Genomic DNA, 12326 nt, shown 5'->3' with positions numbered 1-12326 from the left:
TTGGGGTTTGGGAGAGACAGACCGCCATTTTTCAATATTTTAACACATTTTTTGATAAAATGATTAGTCGACTAATCGAAGAAATAATCAACAGATTAGTCGACAATGAAAATAATCGTTAGTTGCAGCCCTAGTCAGGACCAGGTGTGGGAACTATACATCTAGCAGTTAACTGTTCTGTAAGTGTACATCAATCTGTTTTAACATAGGTGCATGCATGTGTCCACATTCATGCATGTATAGCATGTGAGTATCAGGGTGTAAGCACACGTGGTTGAGTGTATATGTGGTCCCTTACCCAGGAAGGGGATCCAGGAGATTTTGTACCCAGATGCTCCTGGTGTTTTCCTCCAGGACAGGGTGAAGGAGTTGACTCCAATGTCCACGACCTTCACCTCCCTCACTGCCTGGATTGGCTGAGAGTCTGAGACAGCAGCTGAAAACCAATACAATATAACCATGTCAGGTCGTTTTATACCTAACTGAGTTCTTGAAAGAATAACAAAAATCAAATTTTTTTTTCCAACACTCTAATCAATTCCAATCATGATGCATAAAAACTGTGATAAAAACATCATTAAATTTAGGGCAATCAAAGCCGTCTGAGCTGAATGAGCTGGTGTGGCTTTATCCACACACCCTATCATTTGTCAGTGTAATAAACTTAGCAACTGGAGCCTGGAGTAACACACTAACTTTGACAGTGACAGTGATAAAATGATAGCGGCCCCGCTGACTTGGACTCGGTGACACATACTACAAGTGACAACGAGAGGAACTGTGGTTAAAATGGGAAGACCAAAGTACATGACTTGTCAGTCAAGCAAAGACACCAGGAAGGTGCCGTGTGACGCAGGGTGAGGAACTTCGCTGTCCCTACCCATTTAATTACAATGGGGTGCACAGCTGCACAGAGCTATTTAGATCTAAAGATGAATCATGATGAATTAAAACAAACTGTGAGACCTCACTTCCTGTACCTGTGAGCTGAGATAAGGAGATTTCTGGTCCCTCTGAGTTGCCGTACACCGCGCAGATGGTGATTGTGTATGTGGACTGTGGGTTCAGGTCTTCGATACGACTGAAGAGAACACTGCGATCCAGGTAACGGGACTGAGGGCTGCTGTCACCTGTAAGCATGCCGGTAGATACACACAGATACACATAACACATTGCAACAAACCGTGTGGGATATTTTTGTCACTCCCACAACTTCTATTTACATTTTCAGACACAAATTTAAAGCTATGGTCTACGTTTAGATCATTATTATTAACATCATTTAGATGGTGGTTATGGCCCAATAGTGCTAGCTACACAATGTGAAGAGCAAAAGGAACCAAAAAAATCCATTCTCTCTGGCGGCTGCAGGCCTGCAAAGAAATTGACCATTCACAGCCATCCAGTCCGCATAGGAGTTACTCCTTGCTCAAATTTGCACTCTCTCTCTCTCTTACCCTCCGTTCAATCCCCTCGCTCCATTTTGACACTCCTCTGCTCCTCGTCCTGCCTCGTCCCAACCCCCCTCCGCATTTGAAAGTACAAGCGGTTTGTAAGGCCCTGAGCGATTCAGCTACACGAGTTTCGATATGGAAAATAAAGAGAGCAACAGCAGCAAGCGGCCTCTGTTTGCCCCACCGGCAAAGGCCGAAACGAAGAGGAAATGCGACAAATTGAGGGCTCAAAGCAGAGTAAACATTGTGTCATCCTTTGACCGATGGAGAAAGCTCCGGCAAGATCTGGGCCTGAAAAGTGATGCTGATACAGCGGAGTTTTTGTTGAAAAGGTAATATTTCGCTTTTATTGTGGATGTTGTGACATAGATAACTGTATGCCAATGCTGGCTTATGACTGTGAAATCTGCCTTAGTTTTTTGTGTGGTTAGACGCCGTCGAAACATTTTTTGTCTGCAATACTGTCAACACTTGTTAACTTGTTCGACGGAGACGTTAGCCTAATTTTTAGCATTGTAAGCTAAAACTGCTATCATGTTTACACATTGTCACATCAGCGTGTTTCGTTAGGAGGCTCCGAGGGGAGGGGGACACGAGCTCGGAGGGGAGGGATCATGGAGCACAGAGGGAGGGGCGTGTGTGTGGGGGGGAATGCTTTTTTCAAATCTTTCTCATCGTCTTTCTAAATGTAGACCATAGCTTTAATATAAAGGCTTTAAAGGAGCCGGCAGGTCATCTGACAAGAACACAAACAAAGAGTTTGTTTGATTGACCTTTAAAAACACATAAACAGTCTCAGTATTGTGCTGGAGCAGAGAAAAACTGGGGTATCACCTGTGGTCCAAGAAAGTTTGTACTCAGTCGCTCCAACAATGGGACTCCACTCCACATCTATGGACGTACTGGTGTAGGACGACACCTTGAAGTTGGACACATAGCCCAACGGAGCTGAAACAGAGTAGCAAGTATTAAACTTAGTTATTAGTTTTTGTGAATACACTGTTAATGACATGATGTCCTTGATAATATGAACCAGAAAGACCCATGACAAATGTCAATGATTGATTTCTTTCCAAACTTTCTTACACCGAATTCCTGTCATTTAGCAGTGTTTTGCTTTACACTCACACACTGGCCTGAGAGGTGCTTGACAGAATCAGCCACTAGCGTTCACAATAGTTTCTTCTGTGGCGGTGTCTTTGTTGGTCTTGAATATATTTTTTAAGTCATTTTGACTGGGCTTCTTTAAGAGGAACTTAAAAGCAGCTTGAAATCTTGTATTTGCTAACCTTCTATAATTCAAGTTCTCAGTATGCTGCATTGACGTAGTGTACTTCAGGGTGTGTTTACACATGGTGACATCACAGCTGAGGGGTTATAGGTACAACTTCTGGCCACATACAACACTCACTGAAGCTTTCAACCAGAGAGAGCAGTGCAACACCATTCTTCAGCCTGGGGTTACGTTACTTTTAACATTCTGTGATCTCCAGGTACTTTGAACACATAGATTCCAATTTAGGCCTTGTCCACATATAGTAGGGAATACTTGAAACCAAAATTTTTCAACGCGTCTCAGCCTTTCATCCACATACAAACTGTTTTAGGTCAATGGAAATGGACCATTTGTAAAACTCTGTCCAGTGTTAAGATTTTTAGAATTAAGTTTTTCCCACTGTTAACGCATAGACAGGGAAAACAGGGAGATTTTGGCTTGCAATGTGAAGAGTGTGCATCCTTTGTGAGGTGTCAGGAATTCATGCAATGGCACACATGGCCAAAATAGTGCTGGCTCTAACCTGCTAACAGGACTCGTTACATGTTTACTCATAACTGTACAGTTACTTTTCCATTTTATTGAGGAACAGAGGCATTCAGGTTTCTGATTGGCCAACATATTCTTGTTTTTCTTCTTTGTCTGGCTTTAGGGTTACGGTTATATCGCCGCCTGTTGGCCTAACATCTTACTGCTCCTCATTTTTAATGTGGTTCTTTCTCTGCCGTAGTTCTTTCTTGCTGCAGTCGTGCGCACCCTCAACCTCCCCATTCCACCTAGTCTTTACGGATTCATCAGCCACATCAGCTTCAGCAGTCAGCAGCCTCAGAGTCATCAGCCACCACCACCTCCATCAGTGTGTGGACTCCATGGGGCAATTTATCTTGCTGCTGCTCAGATGTCCCTTGATCACAAAATATCTCCCTCTAATGTCCAAGCGGCAAAGACTTCTGTTAAATCTTAATCAACACAAATCATCTGTTAATCTGTACACTTATCTTATGTATTAAATATTATCTTAAATCATTCCTCTGTCTCCCCTGATTGAAATACCTGTGCATGTGTGAGATGGAGAGGTCTCATAATATTACACTACTTGGGTTCTGGGGCTCAGAGGTGAAGGAAACCATGGCAAAATAAAAAAGTAAAAAATAAAATCCCTTTGGCTGTCACACACACTGCAAGTGACAGGGATTGTGTTTAAAAAGGACATATGACTTGTCAATCAAACACCACAAAGGTGTCAAACACTACTACTTCACCTGTGTATCATAGTTTGCCTTGGTATGATACTTTCTGGATGAATGACACAACTCTAAACACAAAGAACAATACAGCATAAAAATGCTACACCTTAGTGGTACTTCAGTTGGGTTGGGAACATATTCAATCGTGGTACTCACAAGTTCTGAAGGTAGCACTGATACCAGGCCCCACCACAGATCCAAACAGCACATAGAGAGACAGGACATACTCAGTATCGTGGGCTACATTCTTCAGTTGGTACTCTGTGGTGCTGCTGTTCAGAGCCAACTGCCTGGGACGGTCCCGACCGACAAACTCTGAAAACAATGACATTTAAAGTTCAGTCGCATCAATCTTTCTTGCATTCAGTTATTTCTCACTGTCCTGGCATTCATCTCAACTCTGGCTCAGCTACAGAGTTTCTCTGGAAACAACATCCCCCTCCTTTTCCCCCCAACATTTGTATTTCATCAAAGCGAGTCACCATGCCACCTGTCACCTCCCAGTGTCTGACTGACTGACTGACTGACTGACTGACTGACAGGGTGGATGTGTCCAGTGTAAAAGAGCGAGCATTTCAAAAGCTCCTGTCATAGTGAGTCTGTCACTGGGAGAAAAGGAGCACGCCTGCATCAGAATCAAAGTTCAACACACATGCATAAATGTAAACAAACACAAATACCCTCTACCCAAAACTTGCAGTAGAATGACATCATTTATATATACAGGAAGGTTCAAGAGTCATGAGATGTATCATAAGAAGAACCAGTGGTGGAATCTAACTAACACATATATATAGTACTTTTTACTCTACTACATTTATTTAACAGCTTTAGTTACTTTGCAGACACACAGTCTATAATATTCTTCCTGTCCAGTGAAAACCATGCATCTCCAAATGTGCTGATGTTGAATGTTTGTGATAAACTGAAGGATGAAGAGTTCCTTTATGTGTTGAGAAAATTCTCCAAACTAAATTAAGGCCCAATCCCATTTCTACCCCTTAAATCTTCCACTTGGTATTGAGTGGCCTTGTTTGCGAGATAACCCTTGATGAGGGAAGTGAGAAATATTAGGGTAGAGATCTTTCCCTAAGAAATGAGACACCATTTCATGCAAATCGGCGTGGCCGNTCGATTTTGTTCGGGTAAGTCGATTTGTTTGAATATTTTGACACTGTGTTCAACCGAGTTGCCGATGAGTTTACGTTAATCCAACCATCTGTTGTTTCTATAGGCTACATTCCAATCGTACAGTCACAAATTGTTTTCCAAAACTTCCCGAAGTTGCTGACTTTGTAAGGTGTTCTGGGAAATTTCATCTTCCACGTTGTTGAAAGTGTGGGTCGGGGCTCCCTTGGAATCTCGTTGTTGAAAGTGTGGGTCGGGGCTCCCTTGGAATCTAGGGTGGGTTTTAAGTGTTGGAAACCATTTCCACTACCTCAGTTCTGTTTTGGGACACCACTAGCCTAAACGTGAACGCGCACAACCAAGTGCAAGTGTGTATTTCTAGGGGAAGTGTGGGTATTGGGACAGGCCCAAACTCTTTAAAAACCCTCTTGGTTCAGCTGGAAAATGCATCACCACAAAGTCTATAACAGGAAAAGTTGACTTTTTAGAGATACACATACAAACATATGTTATACAATATGATGCATTGCTCTAGATTAAACTACCCATTAGCATATAGCATATCAATGCGAAACATTAAGTGCCCAATGAGCACTTTCACTTTTCATACTTTAAGTACATTTTCCTGATAAAAATTACATACTTTTACTGAAGTAAGGCTTTGAATGCAGGCCTTGTATTTGTTGTGGAGTATCTTCACAGTGTGGTATTAGCACTTTTACATAAGTAAAGGATCTGAATACTTCTTCCACAACTGACAAGAACCAGATCTTATCACCGTATGGATATATACTTTTATGGTGTAAACAAAACAAGAAAGCTGAAAGAGAGACAGAGTAATAGGGCTTTTCTATCAGCATAGAGTCACACCATGCCATGGTAATTTGGGTTTCCACTGTCAGTTTAGACACGTCGCGGTGCACTGAGATAGCCCATCTCTAGAGTCGGGCCAAAAGCACATCCCACTACCTTTAATCAGGTAGCGGTGATGTCTCGCCGTCCGCAGCCAACCCCTGAGGACCCCCCTTCTCCCCTTATGTCCACATCAAACAAGCATGTGTTGCAAGACTCAACTGATGTCCTTGCAGGAGACCAAAGAAAAGTATTTTTAAAGTCTCAGTGTGTTCAGTTCTCAGTCTCTATCTGAATCTCTGTGGTTTGAAGTTTAGTTTCTCTCCTGCGTCCTATTTGTGCTTTAGATATCTGCTTTATTTTACTGTTTCATGTTTGCTTTCAGCTGTATGGGAGTCTTCTTAAGTTACTGCTGATAATTCCTTATTTTGCAGCATGAATATAAAAGCTTTTACACATCAAAATAACGGCACTTCTATTTGGAAGAATTTATAGGAAGTTAAATGTTTTTATCACCGAAGTAGTGGAACTTTGTAAGTGACTATTCTTCAATAAAAAAAGTCTACTGCAGGGAGGAAAAGTAAAAGCAGAAACAGCCACATGAAGATGAATAGGCTCTTACTGCACCTCTGCGGTCAGCTAACCTCCAGCAGGTACATTTCTTTTACCTGCCGTGCCGTGTGATGGAAAAACACTCAGCCCGCTGCTTTTAAACGTCACCGACTAAGAAAAGTCGTCATTACTTTAAGATACAACTTCAAGCAGGTAGCCCTGTTGTAATGGAGATGCAAATCCCTGCTGTGCTGGGCTGACGCACAGAGTCAAACTGAATCCAGCCAAGCCAGCACATGTGTATGGAAAAACAAATCACCTGGAGTGGGTCCCCAGGCCAGTCTGTATCCTGTGGCTCCTGGGACACTGTTCCATGAGACGACCGCAGTACTGGTGCTCACAGCAGACACTTTCAAAGTTTGTACTGCACTGCTTTCCACTGACACAGAGAGAAACCAAGAGAAAAACAGAAATGGCATCTTCAAACCTAATCTTGTCTATGTCCATTATACTGTAACCACTAATGTCTGTATTTTTACACTTCCAAACAAGCATCCTAATTACATGTCTTGACTTTAGTGGTTGTGATGGGCCCCTCAATATCTCCAAAGATGGGGTTGATGGTGACGGTGTACTCAGAGGCTGAGTGGAGGCCCTGGATCATGTAGAAGTTAAAGTTGTCCCCGAGGTTCACGTTCGCTATGTGGCCATCTGAAAAACACAGTAAGACACAGAGACTCATATATATCACACTTTTCGGTTTCATTGAGCAAACCAAGATTATTTCCTATCTGCTAAACCCTTGCATTTAACTATGTAGCAAAGAGTAAACAACAGTACCTGGGGATTCCCATGTCAGACGGTATCCTGTGGCTCCCTTAACTGATGCCCACCTAGCCTGGACGGTGTCTGTGGTGGCGTTTTGGACAAGGAACTTCTTAACTTGCACCAGCTTTACTGTGAAACACACGCAAATCCACACAGACACACACATAGTCACACACAAATTCAATATGTCACTACATATATGTCATTACAGTAATGATAGAAGTCAAATTGTTCAATCAGATTTTTGACAGAGAAAAAGGTTAATTAACACGATAAAATGAAAAATAATATACATACAAATCTCAATTAATTTAAATCAAAGCAAAGGCTGAAGAGATGTTTCTCTGGTATGACATTTAACAGAGATAAATTAGTCCTACTCTATCTAATAGACCTAGTGCTGCTATTTGTTCTAGAACAACAGCACCACACTGTGGATAATTTATGGTACTACACTTAGTCGTTTGCTTCCTTATATTTTAGCTTTTTATACACTTATACATGACTTTTTTGTGCAACTGTTGATTGTTGCAGCTGTCTAAGCTCTTTTTCTGTCAATGTTTTGTAAGTGTAAATATTTATATGTGCTAAATAAATTGACTTGAGTGGGAGAAAGTTGGAAAGTTAACTTCTAAAGATTTTATGTGTGGTCCCTGCCAAATAAACTTGCAAATAAATAATTATGGTGTTTTCATCAAAGCTGAAAAACTTACATGTCTTGCCCACTATTGAAACTGTTTCACTTTGTCCCTGGGGGTAAACAGCATAAATACTGATGGTGTACTTCTTATCTTCCTCCAGGCTGTCAATCACATGAGAAGAGGTGTCTCCAGGAAGCATGTTCTCATAAATAAATCCTGGGCGGTTGGCTGCAAAACAAAAATACAGAAGAACCGTTACCCAAGGGGCACCTGGTGGCTTAGTGGGTAGAACAGGTGTCCAATATACAAAGGCACTGTCCTCGCCACAGCAGCCACACACTCGATTCGAGCCTCTAGCCCCCCAATTTATGATGATAACTATTGTAAAAACATATTTGTATACTGGTTTGCAATGTGTCTGGTGTCAAATAATAACTGTTTGATGTAATGTTAGCATACGTCTTGGGATGAAGATCTTGTATCCGTTCAGCTTTCCTAGAGGAGGCGTCCAGCCCAGGCGCAGAGAGAACAGGCCCTCCTCAATAACACGGAAGTTTGACACCTGAGGCAACGGGGCTACAAGACAAAAAGGTTATTGCTCAGGGTAAATCCAAACAGATGTGCAGAAGTATTGGTGTATTATCTAAAAGGTGCACGAGCATGCACTGACACGTGACACCCACTTGTTTGGACGGTGATTGCTGCAGAGTCTCCTATGAGGCTGGGGTAGATGGCGTAGACAGTGAGGGAATAGTCTGTTTTGGGACTCAGCTCCGTCACCAACGCTGTGCTCACATCTGCCTTAAGATCAACCTGTTACAGACAGCAGAATGAGAGGAGCTAAGTTTATGTGTCTTGACGCACAGATAGAAACATGTACTTGAATAAAAAACAAATAACTAATAAATAACAAAAACATATTTATATTTTCACTTCCCATATTAAGTGTCTACCTCAGTAATCATCCAGCATCCCTGTGCTCTGTTTACACTCGTGTCCAATACCCTCTCCTCCATTACATTCAAATTAGATGGAATGTTGTGCCTTAAAACATAATGCAAAATATTCCTCCTTTGGCACTGTCGCATAATTCTCTGTGTCTGTCAAGGGTACAGCTGCAGTATCAACATGAAAACACATACACAAGCAGAATATTTTGGAGAAATTGGCATCACGTTGGTCCCATTAATGCAATATTTGTTGCAAGCTTTGGAAAGTCAAGGCTGATTTATGCTTGGGCGCGCAACACTTTTGAAGAGTGTCGCTTGACAGGAATTTAAGAGCAGCGTGAGGTTTTTAATTTAAGCTTTGGCGAAAGGTTTCAGTTGTCTCCGTGATAACCAGAGACGCCCTACATGTTTTCAAGGTCCAAGTGTATTTCTGTTGTATTTAGCGAGCTGTTGAAAATTGCACAAATATCCCAGTGTACATGTGATTTTATCTTATTTGCCATATATTTATTGATTGATCAGCTCCCAGTGTCTGTCTGTGAGAGGCAGATTCCCCTCACTCACTACGGTGGGCTGATAAATAAAATCAGTGAATACAAACACTGTTGATTTCCTCCCGTGGCGCTGACGTGTAAAATATTTTGGTTCAGTAAATGTCTGCTGTCAGTCAGCCTGGCAAAGACAGTTTGGTCGGCCCATACATGTATAATGGGCCCGTCTCTGTCCTCTCAGCTGTGCAGCTGTGTTGACAGACTATGCAGGTCAGAGTCGGTGTGGATTTAAAACTACTTTCTCCATGGCGACAATAGTAATACTACCAATCACACTGTGTGACAAAATATGACAATGTCTGTGACATAACAAGGTGCCTGACATAAAAGAAAAGTAGAGTAGCACTTTTTTCTCCCGAAAATACGTCATTTCTGTCTTCAAAAAGTGCCCAAACATAAATTAGGCACTGGAATTACACAAATAGCTCAGGCTGCAGTCACAGGAGACTTCCTGCATTTAAGTTCAGTATATGTGCTCGACACAGATGTGACATGCAGTCCTAAGGATGACCAATTGAGGGATGGGACTTAAGTGGATGTTTTGATAGAGGAAAATAAGACTTCAGTCCAGCTCAATAGCAACACAACTATTATCATGCACACTCGCAATCCCTCACCTGTCTCTGTTGTGGGGGGAGGTGCCCACTGGAGCTGAGAGGGTAGATCAGGAGACGATATCCGGTGACATCACCTGTGGCCTGGCTCCATGTCAGTCTGAGGGAACTGTGGGCCAACTCGCTGACCTGCAGGTCTTTGGGACCCACCACAGGCTCTTTGACTATTGGGAGAAGGTCCAGACAGAGGGATGTGACGAAAAATATATATGCTTGGTCTGGATGTATAATTTGTCTGTAAGGTAAATCTGTCTGTGTGAGAAAGCTGCAGAGCAGAGGGAAATGAGAGACAACTATTAAAGATGGGGTAGGCAGTTTCATTTTGGCATCACTGGGCAAAATCCCACAATAAATGTTGAGCTTTTATAATCTAAGTGAACGGAAAAGAAACTAGATTCTGCACCTCCTCTTGGCTCTTTTTCAGGCCCCTGATGGGAGACTTCAGCCAGTAACAGGTCATTTCAGAGAGAGGGTGTTCCTATTGGCTTTTCTACAAATACTACATACTGTATGTAAATGCGCGTCCTTCGGTGACAGCCTGATTCAATCATGCAGCAATTGGCAGCAACTGCCTACACTGCAAAGCAGCCCAAAGAGGAAAAAGCTTTTTAGAGACGGAGAGACAATGTTGCTGATAGTTTAGCCCTCTGCTAACAGAAGCCAAAGGCTAACAGCTACAGCTTCATGTTCACATTCATGTAGCTAACATAAGCTAGAGCCTTGAATCACAGAGTGTCCACTACCTCACTCTCCACTGCTACAGACCACTTTGCCAGGAGTAGAGCATGCAGCATTTCTAGAGACAGACCCCAGCTAGCATGTACAGCATTCTGAATCCAGCCAGCGCAAACCCCAGCCTCAGGAGTCCCCTTTTGGATCAGGAAACTTTCCTATGGCTGCTGTTGCACAGGTTAGACCCAGCACCAGCCCACTGTGACCCCAGTGCTGGGGGGTTTGTGCTGGCCAAATTCAAGCTGCTACAGCCTCCGACTGAAGGTCTGTCTCCTGAGCACTTGCCCTCTCTCCTCCTGAAGAAGCAGTCCACAGCAGCGGGGAGCAAGACTGAGAGAATGTGCGGTGGCTTGCTAGTTTATGTACAAAGCTTGTACATGTGCCTGTGGTCCTTGGTCAAGACAGAGAGGGGAGAGCTGCAAGAGGAGGGTGTATTTTCAAATTCTGTGTTGTTTTTGTTTTTTTGTTTTCTTTTTTTGCCTTTTGCATATTTCTGCCTAGCCCAGCTTTTATTATTTTTAACATACTTTTCAACCATCAATATAAAAATGCAAACAGCTGTCAGTATGGGGGCAGCTTTTCTGCTACGACGGAGTTTGCTTTCATACTGTGTGTGTATTGACTCACCAGGTGGGGAGGTTTTCACAGGAAGCGGTGGCTCAGAAGCAGTAAAACACACTCTGCGGGACAGTTTGGGAAGAATGGTTTCAAGGTGAGAGTAGTCAGTGCCCAGTAATAGGTGCTCCTCATGTGGCTCTGACACAATCCTCCTCAGCTCTGAATCGTCAGCTCCCCAAAGACCTGGTCACAGGATGGACAAAAAAAAAACAGGAGACAAGGTAACAGTAATCTTGACTTGGATCTTGCTTGATTAATGCATAATTGAAACAAGTGAACAGCAGTTACAGAGCAACATTTATGTGCTGTCGTTCATCTTCTCTTTGCATTTTCTCCACATACTTTCCCACAGACAACACCAGGGGGAGCTGTGGTACTGAGAGTGATTTATTTTAAATCATGAAAAGATGCACATACCCATACAAATGCATGTTGTGGACATATTTGGGCTCAATCAAACACTCTCTGGAACTTATCTTAAGGTACAGTATTGTGTGTGTTTGTCAGGCTCAAGATTGTGGAAGTGGGCCCTGACAAACACATGAGAAAGACCCAATCTGGGATAAAAGCTGCACTGTATTTATGTAATAAAGAAGAAATTTAAATTGAAGCAGACAAACATGTTGCAATTCTTTTGGGTGATCTGATCCGCAATTACCTGAAATCTGCACCTGAACAAGATAAACATTTGTTTTCTTGATAGCTGTTTGTATGTAAAGAACATGCACATATCTACACACATTATCAATGCTACAGAGGCTCTACAGGCATATTGGTTTTGCAGTTGTACACAAGACGCGTGTGGAGCTTCTCTGCAGGAGTGATGAACGAGAGGAGCAAGCTTCGGAGTCAGAGGTGCAGATGGGGGACACTGAATCGCCTA

General features: G+C 42.6%; 1 protein-coding gene across 1 annotated transcript in view; it reads right to left on the bottom strand.

The window, feature by feature from the left end:
• col7a1l (collagen type VII alpha 1-like) overlaps nucleotides 1-12326 on the bottom strand; it is a 94645-nt gene that overhangs the window by 60845 nt on the left and 21474 nt on the right. Inside the window, exons 6-17 of the mRNA XM_050036872.1 lie at nucleotides 11453-11626; nucleotides 10097-10257; nucleotides 8662-8791; nucleotides 8438-8554; nucleotides 8051-8206; nucleotides 7350-7466; nucleotides 7074-7220; nucleotides 6829-6948; nucleotides 4134-4292; nucleotides 2289-2402; nucleotides 981-1130; nucleotides 299-436 (exon numbers count right to left, since the gene is read on the bottom strand). Coding sequence (XP_049892829.1) covers nucleotides 299-436; nucleotides 981-1130; nucleotides 2289-2402; nucleotides 4134-4292; nucleotides 6829-6948; nucleotides 7074-7220; nucleotides 7350-7466; nucleotides 8051-8206; nucleotides 8438-8554; nucleotides 8662-8791; nucleotides 10097-10257; nucleotides 11453-11626 — 1683 coding nt within the window. The remainder of the gene's footprint in view (nucleotides 1-298; nucleotides 437-980; nucleotides 1131-2288; nucleotides 2403-4133; nucleotides 4293-6828; nucleotides 6949-7073; nucleotides 7221-7349; nucleotides 7467-8050; nucleotides 8207-8437; nucleotides 8555-8661; nucleotides 8792-10096; nucleotides 10258-11452; nucleotides 11627-12326) is intronic.

This window comes from Epinephelus moara, chromosome 23 (genome assembly GCF_006386435.1).
Source record: "Epinephelus moara isolate mb chromosome 23, YSFRI_EMoa_1.0, whole genome shotgun sequence".
Classification (NCBI taxonomy): Eukaryota; Metazoa; Chordata; class Actinopteri; order Perciformes; family Serranidae; genus Epinephelus; species Epinephelus moara.
Note: the sequence above shows the minus strand (reverse complement) of the source record. Positions and strands in the feature narration are given on the sequence as shown.